General features: G+C 43.6%; 1 protein-coding gene across 1 annotated transcript in view; it reads right to left on the reverse strand.

Annotated features, from left to right (window-relative positions):
* Nucleotides 1-1,536: 1,536 nt before the first annotated feature.
* LOC115476919 (protein-glutamine gamma-glutamyltransferase E-like) overlaps nt 1,537-18,776 on the reverse strand; it is a 59,183-nt gene continuing 41,943 nt past the window's right edge. Inside the window, exons 10-13 of the mRNA XM_030213499.1 lie at nt 12,930-13,253; nt 11,885-12,042; nt 7,877-8,010; nt 1,537-1,773 (exon numbers count right to left, since the gene is read on the reverse strand). Of these exons, the coding sequence (XP_030069359.1) occupies nt 1,599-1,773; nt 7,877-8,010; nt 11,885-12,042; nt 12,930-13,253 (791 nt within the window). The 3' untranslated portion in view covers nt 1,537-1,598. The remainder of the gene's footprint in view (nt 1,774-7,876; nt 8,011-11,884; nt 12,043-12,929; nt 13,254-18,776) is intronic.

Below are 18,776 nucleotides of genomic sequence, written 5' to 3' on the forward strand. Positions count from 1 at the left end.
ACACGCATCAATTTTGAACTACCGCCCGGGCCAAGTGGTAGCCGGGCGGTAATTTCATTTTTTATGCGCATCTACTATGCACGCCGGAAAAATTTCCTGGGCGGTAATCGGCATTGTATGTGCGCTGCCGATTACTGTCCGGTTAACACATGAGACCTTACCACTAAGTCAGTGGGTGGCAATAAGGTCTCAGGCCCAAAATGGACACGCTCCAATTGTCATTTTGCTGCACATCCATTTTTGGCCAAAAATAAAAGGCCTTTTTTGCAAGGGCACTGAAAAATGAACCTGTGCGCGTCCAATACATGCGTCCACACCAGCAGAGGCCATTTTTTGGCGCACCTTAGTAAAAGGACATCTAAGTGCTTCAAAAATGAGCCCCATAGTTACCTATGGAACTTTGTAAATCTAAGTGCTTTGGCCCAGGCTCCCGTTGCCCCCTGTAGCTACACCACTGATAAAAAGTGCATTACCCATGCAACTGGACTTTTATACATTTGCCTACCCTCTGTGTTTATATGTGCATGTTCATAATGCCATTTCATGCACACTTTTAAAAATTGGAGGGAGAGAGTACAATACCCGAGAGCAGTGCTAGTGGTGGGTATGTACATTTTGTGCATCTTTTTCCTCCAAAAACTATCTGCACAAATTAGCAGGTGCACATGTATGCGGGTAATTGACTTGGGATCATTTTATTTTTATTATTATTATTATTTGTATCATTTGTATCCCACATTTCCCCACCTATTTGTAGGCTCAATGTGGCTTACATAGTTCCGTAATGGCGATCGCCAATTCCGGAATAAGAAATACATAGTTATAAAGCAGGTGACAGAGTGGATTAGGCAATGAAAATAGAGAGAATACATTTTCGTAATTAGAAATAAACAAGGTATTGCGTTAAAGTTCAAACGTGACAGGTTAACTTAAGCAGTCAAGAATAGAGAGTTCGGTTTTGTACAGTTCTGGCATGAGTTTTCTTGTCTGGTATTTAGGATGGATCATTGTGGTATGCCTTATTGAATAGGTTGGTTTTTAGTAGTTTTCGGAATTTAGTTATGTTGTGTATGTGGATGTATGCGCTTTGATCAGGATACTTTCCCCCCCCCCCCCCCCCCATGTGATCAGGTATAAAATGTATCTCCTGAGTTCAGTGGCCTCGTAATGTAATGGTATTTTTAGAGAATCTGATGTGGCCGGGCTGTTCGACTTTCTACGATGTTACATGCATCTGCGGACTGCACATTATCGCTTATCTCTCATTGGTCCTGTGGGTTTAGTTTTTCCTGTGGCATACACTACTTGAGGCAAAGCACATCAAATAAAAAAGACAATGAGGTAAGTTAGCATATGAAGGGCCATATATTAATTTATTTTTTTGTTATATAATATAATATAATAAATTAACATTTTCAGTATTATCTGAGAAGTCCACCTTTTCTTGGTTTCATACATATCAGTTGACAGACTAACCTCCCCCCCCCCCCCCCCCCCCCGTTTACTAAAGCTTAACTCAAATTATTTGCAGCAGGGTCCATTTTATTCCTATGAGCCGTGCTGCGGATATCTCGAGCTAAGCTTTACTAACCAACCCCCTAAGGCTCTTGCTGTTCCTCTGATTCATCCCCTTCTACATCTATAATCAGATATCCCTTTGCATTTTTAATCTTGTCAGAGGAAAAGTCCACCACCAGCTGCTTGGTGCCACTTCTGTAGGGGGTAATTTCAACCTGAAATTTTGAATTCTGTTTTGGCTTCAGGGATGGCACCCTAAAAAAAAAAGAAAAGAAAGAAAACACAAAATCATTGATTAGTAGAACATATTTTGCCGTTATTCCCCAGATTCTATAAAGGTTGTTCAAATTTGGGTGCAGATGCCAGATCCTTGTGTAAACTAATTAATTAATGAGCCATTAACAATTATTGGTGTTAATTAGCACTAATTAGGACACGCCTATGTGCTATCCTATAATTGTGCTCTTAGGGTCCCTTTTACTAGGCCGTGGCAAAAAGTGGCCTGTGGCACTGGAAGCGTGTCTTTTGGGCCCACACTGGGCCATGTTTGCCATGTCCTGGAAAAAGGGCCTTATTTAAGAGGACAGAAAATGGACATGTGACCAAATAAAAACCAGCACGTGTCCATTTTCGGCCTGAGACCTTACCGCCACCCATTCACTTAGCAGTAAGGTCTCACCCGCTACCCAGGCAGAAGGCATGCAGCGTTCACACGCCGTTGTTTACCGCTGGGTAAGCACCATGCAGTAGAAAATATTTTCTACCGCGTGTTTTTGGCACATGTCAAATTCAGAATTACTGCCCAGGCCACGCGGTAGCCAGGCGGTAACGCCCGTTTGGCACACGCTAGATGCGTGTAAGCACTTATCTGGTGGTAAATCGCAATGTGCACACACTGCATGCCTTCTGCCCGGGTAGCGTGTCAGACCTTACCGCTAAGTGGACGGGTGGCGGTAAGGTCTTCGGCTGAAAATGGACGCGCGCTGGTTTTTATTTTGCCGCACGCACGTCCATTTTCTGTCCCCTTAAAAAAGGCCCCTTTTCCAGGATGCTTTCTTAAAAATCTCAAAATCCCAACGCTCTACAATTAATTTAGTGAGCAGAAGTTCTTCCGAGCTTACTTTTTAGTGTATATAGACCTCAGAAGCGACTTGATTCACACAAGGTACTCCACCTTGTGACTCACTCTCATCATCATCGGCTTTCACTTTAATATAATGTAACTATTATTTTAAGTTTACTCTTGCTTGGCTGTTAATTTCACTTTAAAGTAAGAGTAAAGTGAAATTAACAGATAAGTTTCTTAAAATTGAAATGTAACTTTAAAGTAAAAGTTACATTTCAATTTTAAGAAACTTATCTGTAAGGACCCCAGCCGACATGGGCCATGTTTCGCATTACTGCATCAGGGCTGGTCCTTAATTTGCCACAGCTATTCTTACTGCCATCAGCTCATCAATAATAGTTAACATATTAAAATGTGGACCAGTGACAATGAAGACGAGTCACAAGGTAGAGTACCTTGTGTGAAATGAGTTTTTTCTGAGGTCTACGTATACTAACAAGTAAGCTTGGAAGAACATCTGCTTACAAAGGGCGTCTTTACTACTACTTACATAGTAACATAGTAGATGACGGCAGAAAAAGACCTGCACGGTCCATCCAGTCTGCCCAACAAGACAACTCATGTGTGCTACTTTTGTGTATACCCTACTTTGATTTGTACCTGTGCTCTTCAGGGCACAGACCGTATAAGTCTGCCCAGCACTATCCCCGCCTCCCAACCACCAGCCCCGCCTCCCAACCACCAGCTCTGGCACAGACCGTATAAGTCTGCCCAGCACTATCCCCGCCTCCCACCACCGGCTCTGGCACAGACCGTATAAGTCTGCCCAGCGCTATCCCTGCCTCCCAACCTCCAGTCCCGCCTCCTACCACTGGCTCTGGCACAGACCGTATAAGTCTGCCCCGCACTATCCCCGCCTCCCAACCTCCAGCCTAGCCTCCCACTACCGGCTCTGCTATCCAATCTCGGTTAAGCTCCTGAGGATCCTTTCCTTCTGAACAGGATTCCTTTATGTTTATCCCACGCATGTTTGAATTCCGTTACCGTTTTCATCTCCACCACCTCCCGCGGGAGGGCATTCCAAGCATTCACCACTCTCTCCGCTACTAGACGTACGCAGTGCTGTGGGCACGCTAAACGTTAGAGATACCAATGCATTCCTATGGGCGTCTCTAACATTTATCTCACCCACAATTTTAGCGTGCGCTAAAAACGTGAGCGCACCTTAGTAAAAGACTCCCTAAGTTAAATATAGAGTTTTGGGATGTTGATATTAATGTGAGAGGAGCCCTCACTTTTGACAATAATATTTGAGCGACCGGACAATTTGGCTGATTTTTCTTAAAAATCTCAGCAGCTCCACCCAGAACTGAGTATTTTATTGTATTCATTTTAATGCAAGGAGCAAGTTGCTTATGGAAGCTCAATTGATTTAGGATAATGTAACTTTCCATAAGCTAATTTGAATCTGGCTTTTTGTCAACACATTTAATTGAAGAAGTGGTTATGACATCTGGGCTTTTCTGCTGTATTGCTGTGCAATGTGATATGTTGAAATCTGTCTCAAATATGGAATATTGTTCTTGGATTTCTACTGCTAAAAATGGTTGTTTCTTTTCTGAAGCGTGTCAATCAAATGGGTTAGTTATAAGTTCAATAAATGAAATGAAATACTCTTGAATTTTTTTTCATGTGATGGAAATTTTGTATTTTTAACAACAGCAAGCCTGCACCGAATTAATTAAAATGTTAAGGGCCCTATTTACTAAGCTACACTGTAGGCGTGCTAAAAATGAGAATAACACAAAACAGCGAAGATGACCTCCAAAAAAGGGAAACATAAACAATAAAAAATAAAAACCCAAGTATAAAATAAAAAAAATAATAAATAAAAAATGATAAAAATAAAAGGTAAAAAATAAAAAATAAAAAAAAGTAAAAAAAAACTCAAGACGATACACAAAAAGATAAAAATCCAAATTTTATTGAAGGGTGAAATGACTCGACACAGCTGTGTTTCAGCCCAACTGGCCTGCGCCAGGAGTCTTTACACCATGTATGTGTTCTCTTGTCGTTTGGAAATCTATATGGAATGTTCTGTCAAACGGAACCTTATTAAACAAGCTGAACCTTTATAATCATACTGTGTAAACAGTCTTTCCAACAGTCACTACAAAGATCTTCGAACTCAAGACATCAAACACTGTCTGTAACAACTGGAGAAGCTAAAATGAGCGCCTCACTCAAAGGATTTTTATCTTTTTGTGTGTCATCTTGAGTTTTTTTTTACTTTTTTTGATTTTTGATTTTTTACCTTTTATTTTTATCATTTTTTATTTATTATTTTTTTATTTTATACTTTGGTTTTTATTTTTTATTGTTTATGTTTCCCTTTTTTTGGGTCATCTTTGCTGTTTTGTGTTATTGTCAATTGTTTGCGAGGACTAGTTTCTTTTGTTTTTTGGACATGTGCTAAAAATGAGTACACACTAAGACTAGAGACACCCATAGAAATATATGGGTGTCTCTAGCATTAGCTTGTGCTCATTTTTAGCGCGCCTCCAGCGCGGCTTTAGTAAACAGGGCCCGAAGTGCACAAAGAGACATCTATTTCAAACGATGTTTTGTGGTTTCATAGAAATCCACTTTAACATTACTGAGATGTCTCATTTTAAATAACAGTACCCAAAAGTTAGAGTTTCTAACACAGTTAATGTTAATCTTCTTTTGACAATATTTTGTTTGTTTATCAATGGGCAATGACGTCACGAATGACATCAGCAGTAAGTTGCACTAAGAACGCTAGTGCGCCTACAGCATGGCTTAAATGGAACGAGGGACTCCTACATAATGTGGCGTCGGTGCTGCAAATAGATGCCATTTTGGGCATGTAAAAGTTTATTTAATTCGGTGTAGGTTTGAGGTTGTTATTGCAAAATGTTTAGGGGGCTCAATGTTTTTCAGATACAGTCTATCTATCTATCTATCTATCTATCTATCTATCTATAGATATAGATATATACACACACTCAAATTGCAACTCTATTCATACTCTAACCAAATTCCATTCCTGAACACTCATAAGTAAATAAGTATTGCCATACTGGGATAGACCAATGGTCCATCAAGCCCAGCATCCTGTTTCCAACAGTAGCCAATCCAGGTCACAAATACCTGGCAAGATCCCAAAAAAGTTCAATACATTTTATGGTGCTTATCCCAGAAATAAGCAGTGGATTTTCCCCAAGTCCATTTTAATACTGGTGTATGGACTTTTCCTTTAGGAAGCCATCCAGACCTTTTTTAAACCCCACTAAGCTAACCGCCTTTACCTCATTCTCTGGCAACGAATTTCAGAGTTTAATTACATGTTGAGTGAAGAACATTTTTCTCTGGTTCGTATTAAATTTACTGCTTTGTAGCATGCCCCCTAGTCCTAGTATTTTTGGAAAGAGTAAACAAATGATTCATGTCTACCCGTTCCACTCCACTCATTATTTTATAGACCTCTATCACAAGTCCCCTCAGCTGCCTTTTCTCCAAGCTGAAGAGCTCTAGACGCTCGCTCGTAGGGAAGTCATCTCCAGGGCCGTGCTGATGCAGTAAGTGAGGTAAGCGCCACAGGGGGCTGCCAAATCTTTCACCTGAACTTGTGATTCTCCTATTTCCACTGCCCTCCCCTTTTCATGCAAAGGAGCAGTATTAATTGAGGCAGGCACGCTCTTCAAGTTACATGAGAATACAACCAGATTGCTATTTATGCTTCAGTTTGGGGCTAGCTCCTCAGTCAGGGTGAGTTTCAGAGCTTGACACAGCATTCAAATTAAAGAGAACTTGAAATTTTAAAAGTGCTAAAAATAAGTTTTAAAAGTATTTGCCTTAAATCTAATTGCAGAATTCAGGTGCTGGGAGTCTGTACTTGGTTGTCATATGCTCAGATTTGTTTAAATCATATGCAAATTAGTCCGGTGTTTTTCACTAAACATTCCCATGAGTGTCTGTATGTTAATCTGCATTCAAATAGAGCTCGCTGATTGGATGATCAGCTTCTGTTAAGAAATCTGCCCGGGAAGTGAACAGAGTGAGAGCTGTCCTTTGCCAAGAGAGACATCCAGCTGTGACTTCCTGTGTTTGTTGACTGAAGTTATAAAAGAGTGCCTGATTGTGGTAAATGAGAAAATATAAGTGAAAAGAGATTGGTGGCGATTGAAGTTTCTCTAGTGAGAAAAGGATCTGAATATTTCAGGATTACTTGAAGTTTATGAAGAATAGAAAAGGGTGAATTTCAGTTTAAGAGTGTTTAAATCCTATAAGCTATATAAAGGCTAGGTAGATTTAAGTGACTGTAAGCAAGGAAACCTTAATATTTGATCTGAAATAAATATTTGATCTGAGATAGTTGATCAGAGATAAATGTTTGATCTGAATTATATCCTTTGGTGCAAAGGAGATTAGAATGCAATAGAGTATTTCTTTCTGTTTACCAGTACAGTCAAATAATTCCATTCCACTTAAATAATTTTTTGTTATATATATGAGGGAGTAGTATCTGGATTTATTGTAAATCAAATTGATTCCATTCACAGGAATTCATATTCACCTTCATGCATTCATCCGATATTATCTTTTAAGGATGAAGTTTTATTTTATGTTCACTCTGTCTTTTGTGAGCTGAGCACAGTTAGTTTCCTCGGCTGGCACGACTACATATTAGAGGTATTTTGATACTGTGTGAAGTTTTACCACAGACGGGTGACATATATAAAACATTCTCCTTGGATAGGATGTGATATGTGAAAATACATTTTGCTTTAATGAAATTGCTAAACTTTAGAGTCAGAGACTTATCAATGAGGGATACATACAGTGCTATTTTTTCCTGAGGTCCGGCTTACTTGCCTGCTCCCTTCTGTTCCTGCTCTGCTGGACGGGGGGGGGGGGGGGGGGGGGCAACCGATAGTCTGCAGGGGGGCACCAGAGACCCTAGGCACGGCCCTGGTCATCTCATCTCCTTTATCATTTCCATTGCCCTTCTCTATACCTTTTCTAATTCCACTATATCTTTTTTGAGATGCGGCAACTAGAATTGAACTCAATATTTGAGTTGCGATCATTCCATGGAATGATACAAAGGCATTATAATGTCCTCACTTTGTTTTCCTTTCCTAATAATACCTGCATCAGAGTCACATATAAGTATAGGCAAAGTGATATATGTTCTATATTACATGGGTATGCTTCCATACATGCATGAAACAGCCTTTTGAAAATTACCCCATCTGTGTCACTTACTTTGTAATGAGCTGGTCCTCTACCAGGCCGCTGCCTTCTACCACCAGTTCACAGTCTGACACTTCCTCATTCAGAGGGTTGGCAAATATTACATCTACGGTAACTGGCTTGCCCACTTTGGCTTCTCCTTTAAGCTGTAAAAGAAAACAAAATGCCATCCATAGACAGTCAGAAATGTTTATTCCTTCTGTTTTTAGGGATATACTTAAACAGGGCTTTTTTTGAGGGGGTACTTGGGGGTACTGAGTACCGGCACCTTTTCCACTGTCTGCTAAAATTGACCCATGGACCCCAAGTTTTAACGAAAAATTCTGCCTTGTCATAGATTCTGTGACTGGTTGCAGGGGGCCTGGCTATTGGGTGGGTCCCTCAATGATCACCCCAACCCCTGAAGGGTGGCCCGGCATTTGAGTACCGGCACCTTTTTCGCTAGAAAAAAATACACTGGATATATCTGCATATTTTTGGCTAAGAACAAGGCTAATCTGCATATTTTGGTAACCCTAAACACAAAACCTAGAGGCAGGGCATTTTTTGAGGGGGTACTGAGTACAGGTGCCTTATCCATTGTCTGCTAAAATTGACCCATGGTGCCCAAGTTTTAATGAAAGAGCTCAGGCTCTACACACCAATTCTGCCTTGTCATAGGTTCTATGACTGGTTGCAGGGGGCCTGGCTATTGGGGGGGTGGGTCCCTCAATGATCACCCCACCCCTGAAGGGTGGCCTGGCATTTGAGTACCGGCACCTTTTTCGCTAGAAAAAATGCACTGCATATATCTGCATATTTTGGGCTAAGAACCAGGCTAATCTGCATATTTTGGTAACCCTAAACACAAAACCTAGATGCAGGGCTTTTTTTGAGGGGGTACTTGGGGGTACTGAGTACCGGCACCTTTTCTGCTAAAATTGACCCATGGACCCCAAGTTTTAATGAAAGAGCTCAGGTTCTACCAACCGATTCTGCCTTGTCCTAGATTCTGTGACTGGTTGCAGGGGGCCTGGCTATTGTGGAGTGGGTCCCTCAGTGATCACCCTACCACTGAAGGGTGGTCTATCATTTGAGTACCTGCACCTTTTTTGCTAGAAAAAATGCACTGTACTTAAACATCAGAGATCACAGAAAAATATTGTACATGTTGTTGGGGAAATACCTAGTGCACTTGAATATAAACTCACCTTGAGTTACAACTGAAAAAAGTGCGAGCCAAGTATAACGAAGTAAATAAATAAATAAATAAATAAAACAAATAGCATAACTAAACAAACAATGGCACATATCCATTCAACTTATATAAATAACATAACCCTGGTATGGATAATATACTGCTAAATAGCACACAAGAACCTAGTCTTCTCTAGGAAGTGATCTGTTGGTTAGCACAATGGACTGAGATCCAGGGAAGGTGGCAAAATGTAGTGAGAAGTACCAGACAAATGAGCAAATGGTGCAAACACAGCAGTTCTTTATAGTAAAAAGTTGCAAATAGCAGTGGCGTAGCCAGACAACAGATTTTGGGTGGGCCTAGGCAAGAATTGGGTGGGCACCAAGTGTTCTCCCCCTCCCCCCCAAAAAATCTCAGCTGGTGGGAAAATGCTTCTTTCCACCTTGGCAGCAGGAATGCACTGAAAGCTGAGCATGCGCAGGTGCCGGTGTCGTGGAGACTAGCGTTTTTGTTACCATTAGGGGGAAATCTTCAGCTGGCGGAGCTTGGGATTCCCACCAGTTACCACTAAACATGTGCTACTGTTGGGTGGGCCTGAGCCATAAATGGGTGGGCCCTGGCCCACCCAAGCCCACCTGTGGCTACGCCACTGGCAAATAGGACTCAACACAAGTTGTGTTTCAGCACATTGCCTTCCTCAGGCATCCATAGAATCCATACAGTACAATAATGATGTCTAGAAATGGGGAGTTGTGTCAAATATACCAAAATCTTTTAAGTGTTGTTTTTCCTTGTAGAGGCCGCTAGCAGCGAACAGCAATACAAATGCACTGTTTTGAAAAGGTGGATCATCATATACAAATAGAAAAAAGCCTCTATTATTATCCAAGGGTTTGATCAGTACAATCACGGGTCCCCTTTTAACTTGTATTTTTCATGATTTTTTCAGACTCAACTGTGAAGAGTGAATGACTCAAAACTTTCACTTAACTTGTGACTGAATGCCTCATTTAGGGACCCTCTTATAAAGCGTTGTTAAAATGTGGCCTTAACGTGCCCTTACGTGGGCCTTTCCCATGGGTTAAGGCCATTTATAGCGCAGCAGTTAAACGGTGGATTTCTGAATTTTTGTGTTAATGGCCATGCACTAATGTGGCATTAGCGTGTGGCCGTTAAAATAGAATAGCGTGTGTGAGCCCTTACCACCACCTATTTTGTAGGTGGTAAGGGCTCTTGCGCTAATCACATGCTAATTAGCGTGTGGTAATGTAGCTGCGCCAATTACCTCAGAAACGCCCACTCTCCTCTTCCAGATGCACCCCCTCCACAGTAAAAATAAAAATAATTTTTTTGAGAGTGGTGTGTGTGGGCTAACTGAGAACTTACCGCGGGAAGCCTGAGCGCAGTGGCGTACCAAGGGGGGGGGGGTGGTCTGCCCCGGTTACACGCTGCTGGGGGGGTGCCGCGTGCCTGTTGGCCGAGTCCGCTCGTTCCCTCCCTGCTGCTCCCTCTGCGTGGAACAGGTTACTTCCTGTTCCGGGGCAGAGGGAGCAGCAGGGAGGGAACGAGCGGACTCGGCCAGCAGGCGTGTGGCACCCCCCCCCCAGCGGTGTGCACCCGGGGGGGGGGTCGCACTGCACCCGGAGGGGGTGTAATTTCACCAGGGGGGGTCGCGCTGCACCCGGGGGGGGGGGGGCGCATCGGCGATCCGCCCCGGGTGTCAGCCAGCCTAGGAACGCTACTGCCTGAGCGTGCCCTACCGTAAGCTCCCTTAAGCATGCACTTACTGCCAAGCTATGGGAAAAAAGGCCCTGTGCTAGTGACAGGGCCGTTGTTCCTGCTCGCTAGGGCCCTTTTTACCGCAGCGGGTAAAAAGCCCCCAGACACACAAGAACTCTTACCGCACGGCCATGTAGCGGAGAGTCCTTACCGCCACCCATTGAGGTGGCGATAAGGGCTCCCATGCTAACCTGGCTGTAACTGGGCAGTGCATGGTGATGCCTGGTTACTGCTGTGCAAGCCAGTTCCAGGGGGTTTTCTTTTTCCCCCAGAAATGGCACATAATCGTGGTGGGACTACTGCCGGCGGCCATGTTGGGCTGGCGGTAGTCCCGGAACAGCGAGCTAGCATTGGGCCCTCAGATCAAAGGCTTCAACTTAGCTAACACGCCGCAGTGTATACCTTCAGAGCCAGCGGTAATAGTGCACACGAAGACGATCTAAATGTTTGTGTGCACTCTATGCGTGTGCATGCATTTTTGATAAACTACTTGGGCTTAATTTTGTAAAGTGACACTAACATTTATGCATCGAACATGATTAGAATAATGGTTCAGCAAATATGTGCAGATCTTACAAACAGACCGAGTCTGGGACTCACACTTAATATGCGTAACTTATAGAATACTTTAAGGTACGTGCGTATTTCAGCATTTAGGCAGGGGCATTCTGCCCTAAGTGCTCATGCCCCAGGTCCGCCCACCCTATACCCCAAGAATGCCTTTGTGCAGCATGCACATTAGTACACACAATCTAGTTGCTGTGCACACTTGTACATGCATACTGATCCATGCCAATTTCCATACGTAAAACATATTTTACACGTGCAAAATGATTTATAAAATTACAGCCAAGATGGAGAAAAACACCACAGCTCAACCAAAGCAGAGGATGGGTGCAGTGTACCCCCCCTCCTACACCTTTTCTGATCCAGTCTACATTATAAATTGTTCAATTTCATGAGCATGAATCAACGTGTAAAAGTGAAAGCAGGTGTAGCGTCAATCTCTTGAACGTATTTGTACTGAATTTTCCCAAGCTCACATTAGACAACCATTTCTTTACCTCAATGATGATGGGCGGATTGTTCAGGACGAAACTCCTCTCTATCAGCAGTCTCCCTTCTTTGTTATCCTCACACACAGTGGAGACTTTGATCATGTTACCGTCAGTCATCGATTTTTCATACTGAGAATAAGGTATCCTAATGGGTATCGCTTTCTCTGGATCATATCATAAAAAACAATATTTACGTTAGAAAACGTGATGTCAGCTCAGGCGAAATTGACGCATGCTTTCTATACTTCTACTCTGGGAAATCCACTTAACTACAACCAGTGCATTTTGTCTAGCAAAAAAGGTGCCAGTACTCAAATACCAGGCCACCCTTCAGGGGTGGAGTGATCATTGAGGGACTCACCCCACAATAGCCAGGACCCCTGCAACCAGTCATAGAATCTATGACAAGGCAGAATTGGTATGTAGAACCGGAGCTCTTTCATTAAAATACGAGAACCATGGGTCAAGTTCAGCAGACATGTGGAAAAGGTGCCGGTACTCAGTACCCCCAAGTACCCCCTCAAAAAAAGTCCTGACTACGACGGTCAAGGGATGGGTGAATAATGAACTCTTTTTGAACCAAATTGCATGGAATTCCTTCCACAGAAAATTTCATGTATTTTGATGTACCATGGTCATAAATGTTTGGTTTTCAATTTTCAAGGACCTGGTTCCCAAAATCCATGGGTGACTGTGATTTTGTTTACCTTTAGTTCTCTTCCGAGGTTATTAACCGACAACCCAAACAGAGCAATCATTCCCATGGAACTGGTACAACCTGCCTCGACTTGTGCCTAGGGGTGGATTTCCAGGAACCTCACCTAGCAGTTGCTATGGTCCCAAGCTCCTCTGGGTTGCTATGCTGAGATGTACATTCTACTGTCTTAATTGCTACTTGTTTTTTTACTCTACTTCAGAGTTCAACAAGTTGAGCAGGTAATAATAGTGGAGTTTCCAAACACAAGTTCCTTTCTACAGCTCCTGTAGACACAATATGCCACTGACATATCTAATGACAGGTTTTTTTGGTTGTTATAGCATGAATGTTTACCTTCATTGGGTTCAAGGGAAATAGACCGGGATTCATTCAGGATCTCATTCTCTGATGCACCCGTGTACATGATAGAAGATGCGTTGGTGTTGATCTCCAGCACTGCGTTGATAGACGCCTCATTTTTGAGGCTCAAGGTCATTGTGATATCCTTCCCAACCTCAAGGTCTCCAGTGGTGTCTAGAGTTCCGGAGATTTCAGGCTTGCGTACAGTCTCTGAAGCACATCCATCTGCACTGCTTGAAGACATTGGTTTAAAACCTGTGTTGCCTCCGGATAACCTTTTAAGAGCGTTATAGTAGATCTCTCTTTCTTTCGGAGAACCTGATTCAAAGGGAGGTACAATATTCAACTGAAAAAAAAACTGCCTGTATCATTCAATGCCAACCCTGAAGTGTTTCTATATCTGCTGTTGTCTGAAATATATAGTTTAATTTGAAATTAAATATGAGTAACAGGTGATGTCAGAATGACGGGGCCCTTTATTATCCATATAATTGGTTTGAAATTCAATGTGAGTAGCAGGGTGGTTGTGGATAGGTGAGGGGAGGGTGATCAACAGAGACATACAGCTTTATGGTTTATAATGGGCTAGGAACCCCAGATCCTTGTTAAGTCCTTTCTGTTGGGTGTTAAAATATTCAATCATTCTGACTTCACCCATCCTGTTAGAATATCAATGATATGCTTTGATGTCCCCATGCATACTTCCTACCCACCCCCCTCCTCCCACCCTGTCAGACTGTCATAGTAATGCTTGAATGTTTTCACTTATATACACTGTCAGCTAGCACATTTGCTTATTTCCGATCTGAGGAAGAAGGGCAACCTTCGAAAGCTAATCAAGAAATGTATTATGTCCAATAAAAAAGGTTTCATCTTATTTTCTTTTCCATGTTTTATTTTGTTTGATTTCTATAGATTCTACATGGAATGTTGCTATTCCACTAGCAACATTCCATGTAGAAGTCGGCCCTTGTAGATCAGCAATGTGGCCGCGCAGGCTTCTACATGGAATGTTGCTACTGGAATAGCAACATTCCATGTAGATTAGCAACATTCCATGTAGAATCTCCAATAGTATCTATTTTACTGTCATAGTAATGCTTGAATGTTTTCACTTATATACACTGTCAGCTAGCACATTTGCTTATTTCCGATCTGAGGAAGAAGGGCGACCTTCGAAAGCTAATCAAGAAATGTATTAAGTTATGTCCAATAAAAAAGGTATCATCTTATTTTCTTTTCCATGTTTTATTTTGTTTGATTTCTATTGATAACCTTAAGAGTGGACTAACACGGCTACCACACTCCTCTATTTGAGGATATAAAAATTGGTGTTTATCAATGATTTCATGGCACAGGTACTGTTGCTGTGTATGTGTTCCAGTTGCATCCAGTTCATCTATTTGTAGAAGACACAAAAACAGAGGGGGTCATTTACAAAGGCAAGCTAGCATTTTTAACAGGTGCTAAAAACGCTAGTGTACTTTAGTAAAAGGACTCCAGAGTGAAAGAAGGGAAAGGGAATGGTGCACGTACAATAGAAGTGATGTTTTCCCAGTAATTATCCAATAAACATCTACAACTTGATATTTAGAAACAGAGAAACATGACGGCAGATAAGGGCCAAATGGCCCATCCAGTCTGCTCTTCCACATTAACCACTAACTCCTCCTTTTCCTAAGGGATTCCACATGCCTGTCCCACGCTTCCTTAAGTTCGTACACAGTCTTCGCCTCCACGACCACCACCTGGAGGCCACTCCGCGCATCTACCACCCTTTCCGTGAAAGAGTATTTTCTTAGATTCTTCCTAAGTCTTTAAACAATGTGGTCCACATTTTTCAAACGCTTGCTGCGGTGCTGAAATATTTTACATTTATTCAGTGCTGCTATTTGGATAGTGGCTGGAGGGAGGACAATTTTGAAACTGGGTGCCTGCAGTTAGGTGCCCCAATGATGTGTGTGTGTGTGTGTGTGGGGTGGGGGGGGGGGGGTGGATGCCTTTTTTCTAATGGCATCTGGATGCCAAGCTTCCATTATAGAATGGTAGTATAAATCCACATTGATGTATTTAAGGTTAGGCATGACCATTTACATCATGTCAATGGTAGACATTAGTGAGGGCATCTAAGTGCGCCATGTCGCGCACATAACTGATAGTATTCGAAAAGTGCGTAAGTTCCACCCCTTACAGTTACACGCTAGGGGACTCTTTTACAAAGGCGTGTAAGGGCCTACACCTATCCAGCGTGTGTCAAATCGGTATTACTGCTCGGTTACCGCGTGCTCCCGGCGGTAATTCTGAATTTGGTGCATGCCAAAAACACGCAGTAGAATATATTTTCTATTTTCTACCGCGTGGTGCTTACCCAGCGGTAAATGGCAGTGGATGTGCGCTGCATACCTACTGACCTTACCGCTAAGTCAGTGGGTGGCCATAAGGTCTCAGGCTGAAAATGGATGTGTGCTGGTTTCCAGCCCCTTTAAAAAGGCCCTTTTACAGGACGCGGAAAAAGCTGTCCTGGCGCGCGCCCAAAAGACATGCTTACACTACTGCAGGCCACTTTTTGCCATGGCTTAGTGGAGGTGGTGGAGATGAAAACGGTAACGGAATTCAAACATGCGCGGGATAAACATAAAGGAATCCTGTTCAGAAGGAAGGGATTCTCAGGAGCTTAGCTGAGATTGGGTGGCAGAGCTGGTAGTGGGAGGCGGGAATAGTGCTAGGCAGACTTATATGGTCTGTGCCAGAGCTGGTGGTTGGAGGCGGGGCTGGTGGTTGGGAGGCGGGGATAGTGCTGGGCAGACTTATAGGTCTGTGCCAGAGCCGGTGGTGGGAGGCGGGGCTGGTGGTTGGGAGGCGGGGATAGTGCTGGGCAGACTTATACGGTCTGTGCCAGAGCCGGTGGTGGGAGGCGGGGCTGGTGGTTGGGGGGCAGGGATAGTGCTGGGCAGACTTATACGGTCTGTGCCCTGAAAAAGACAGGTAGAAATCAAGGTAAGGTATACATAGAAAGTAGCACATATGAGTTTATCTTGTTGGGCAGACTGGATGGACCGTGCAGGTCTTTTTCTGCCGTCATCTACTATGTTATAGCACTTATTCACTATCATATAGAATAGGATATAGTTCACTTATGTGCATGAGGGTGAGTTTCTCTACACATATTTATTTATTTATTTGGTACATTTGTATCCCACATTATCCCACCTATTTGCAGGCTCAATGTGGCTTACATAGTACCATAAACGGCGTTAGCCGATTCCGGTATGAACTAATACAATTACAAGGTGATATTGTGGTAGAGAGAGGTACATGTGTGGTAAATACAATTGGGGGAACAGTAGAGAGGGAGAGGAAGAGTTACGGTCTTTGGTTTCATTATGTCGCAGGTATCCAGGTTTTTTTATGTTGGGTCGGTGGGATATGCTTTTCTGAACAGGTCTGTTTGTTGTGCTTTCCGGAAGTTTAGGTGGTCGACCGTAATTTTTATTACTTTTGGCAGTGCGTTCCATAGTTGTGCGCTTAAGTAGGAAAAGCTGGATGCATAAGTGGATTTGAGTCCTTTGCTGCTTGGGTAGTGGAGGTTTAGGTATGATCGTGCCGATTTCCTAGTGTTTCTGGTCAATGAGGTCTGTCATGTATCCCGGTGCCTCGCCATAAATAATTTTATGAACTGTCGTGCCTACAAGGCTCACGTAACTGCACGTAGCCATTTACCAGCCTACGGGGGCAGGGGGAAGGAATTGAAAAAGCCCTCTTAATTGCATAAAGAGGCGTTTACGTGGAAGACTGGCTTTTGAGCTTTGACTTCAATGTGCCTAATGAGGCCTTCAGCCTTTTATTGACTTTTGCATCTAGTTGTGCAGCGCCGTTTTAGACAAAACAGAGAAATCGAAATCGAGATGTCCAGGTCGGGACGTCTCAAATTCCAGTAGAATTTTAGAACAAGGATTTTCCGCACAGAGCCTTGTTCTAAAATGCGTGCAGGAATAAAGTGTATGCACCCATTCTGTGTGGCGAGAACAAGCGTTTTACAATTGTTAACATCTGAAATATCAATACAGACAACTAGGGAACCTCCATTATTGTACCTGAATGTACATCGCTTCAATAGCCTTCGGGCTTGCAGCCAGTATATAAGAAATGAAATTAATAAAATAAATGTACATTTGAGGACTGGAACGTGCACTTAACAGGGGGTAAAGTTACTGCACACACTGAAAAACAGCCTAACACAATCACCCAGGTGATGTTTAAATTACAAGATAACAGGAATACCCTCAGAAACCAAGGCTCCCGCCAGGGTCTAGCCAACAAAACACCGTTGTCTTAAAAAAGACTTTGTGTCTGTGACTTAATCTCTTTCATAGAGTATATTTGCTGTTTCTATATTTACAAATTTAAAGCTCCCAAAGTCCTAAACATAACTGGATCAAAATGCATTACAAGCAACAGCATAGTCTGTTTTCTGCTTAGCTTGATCAATTCTGGCTTAACTCCCCCGCACTGCATCTGCTGACTTTTACTTTTTCAATGGGGCCAAATTCGTCTCACCCTTTAAAAAAGGGCTTCATCAGGAACCAATTGACTAAATCATACTGCCAGGGGTAATAATTTCAGAGTCGCTCAACCTCTCTCACTGCACAGGCATGTTGGAATAATGCATGTAGTGTTATTCTATAAACCACGTCCACGGTAAGACGCATAGGCCTGGGGAATGCGCCTACATTTAGGAAGTTGCGTCAGCAGAGGGCGGGACAGACAGAGCGCGGGAAGGCCCGATCGACGATGACGATCCATCCATACTTCTTTTACTTGCAGGCGCGAGGCGCTGCGCCTCGCCTCGGTTTCTTAGCTTTTTTAAAGGTAGGTTGCGGGAGCTTAGACGGAGTTCAGGGTAGGCACTGGGTCTGGGGGGGTGTCATCGTGGTGCACCCGGGGGGGGGGGGGAGCTGGCAAGAAGCATCCCCCTTGAGCTCACACCCGGGGCGGACCGCCCCTCCCACCCCCCCCCTTGCTACGCCGGTGCTTAGAAGAGATTGCCTGATGAAAGAGGTGCTATTCCACCAGGCAGAAAGAAATGAGTTTGCCTTAAAAGTGGTGGTTTGGCTGAGGGCTCTCTTTAAAAATTTACAGTCACATACTTATATATAAATGAAATAATAAAAAAAAATCTTGTATGTTTGAGTAAGGTGCTATTTGTCTACATCAGTGGCATCATATCTTTGGTTCAGTAGTTGGAGTATGAGGCCTTGAGCATCTGCACATGCTCAAAACCTGCTGGTTCCCACTCTCTCTGAACTTCCTGTTTTGAAGGGCTGGGAGCCAGCAGGCCTTGAGCATGAATGGAAGCTTAAGGCACCACAGTGGAAGTGATGTCTTTTTTTAAATATTTGCCGACTGCTTTCTGTTGCTGCCCTGGAGGGGCTAGTGAAGGAAAGCCGCTGAACCAGTGGCGTTCTGTGGTTCACTGCCACCCGGGGCGGATCGCTGCTGCGTGCACCCCCTCCCCGACCCAGTCCCCACCTGCCTACCAGCTCCGTCCACCCGGCGCCTCGTGCGACTCTGCGCTGCTATAAAAGAAGCAAATTGCCTCGTCGGCCCTTCCCTCATGGAATCCCGCCCTTTGATGTAACGTCCTATTTCCTCGAGGGCGGGACAGAGTGAGGGAGGGGCCGACGAGGCGATTTTCTTCTCTAGCAGCAGCGCAGACGCAAGGCGCCGCACCACACAGCTGCCGGGTGGATGAAGCTGGTAGGGACTCGCCAGCAGAGCACCCCCTATCCGTTGACACCAGGGGCGGACCGCCCCCACCGCCCCGCCCTTGCTATGCCACTG

This window comes from Microcaecilia unicolor, chromosome 8 (genome assembly GCF_901765095.1).
Source record: "Microcaecilia unicolor chromosome 8, aMicUni1.1, whole genome shotgun sequence".
NCBI classification, from domain to species: domain Eukaryota; kingdom Metazoa; phylum Chordata; class Amphibia; order Gymnophiona; family Siphonopidae; genus Microcaecilia; species Microcaecilia unicolor.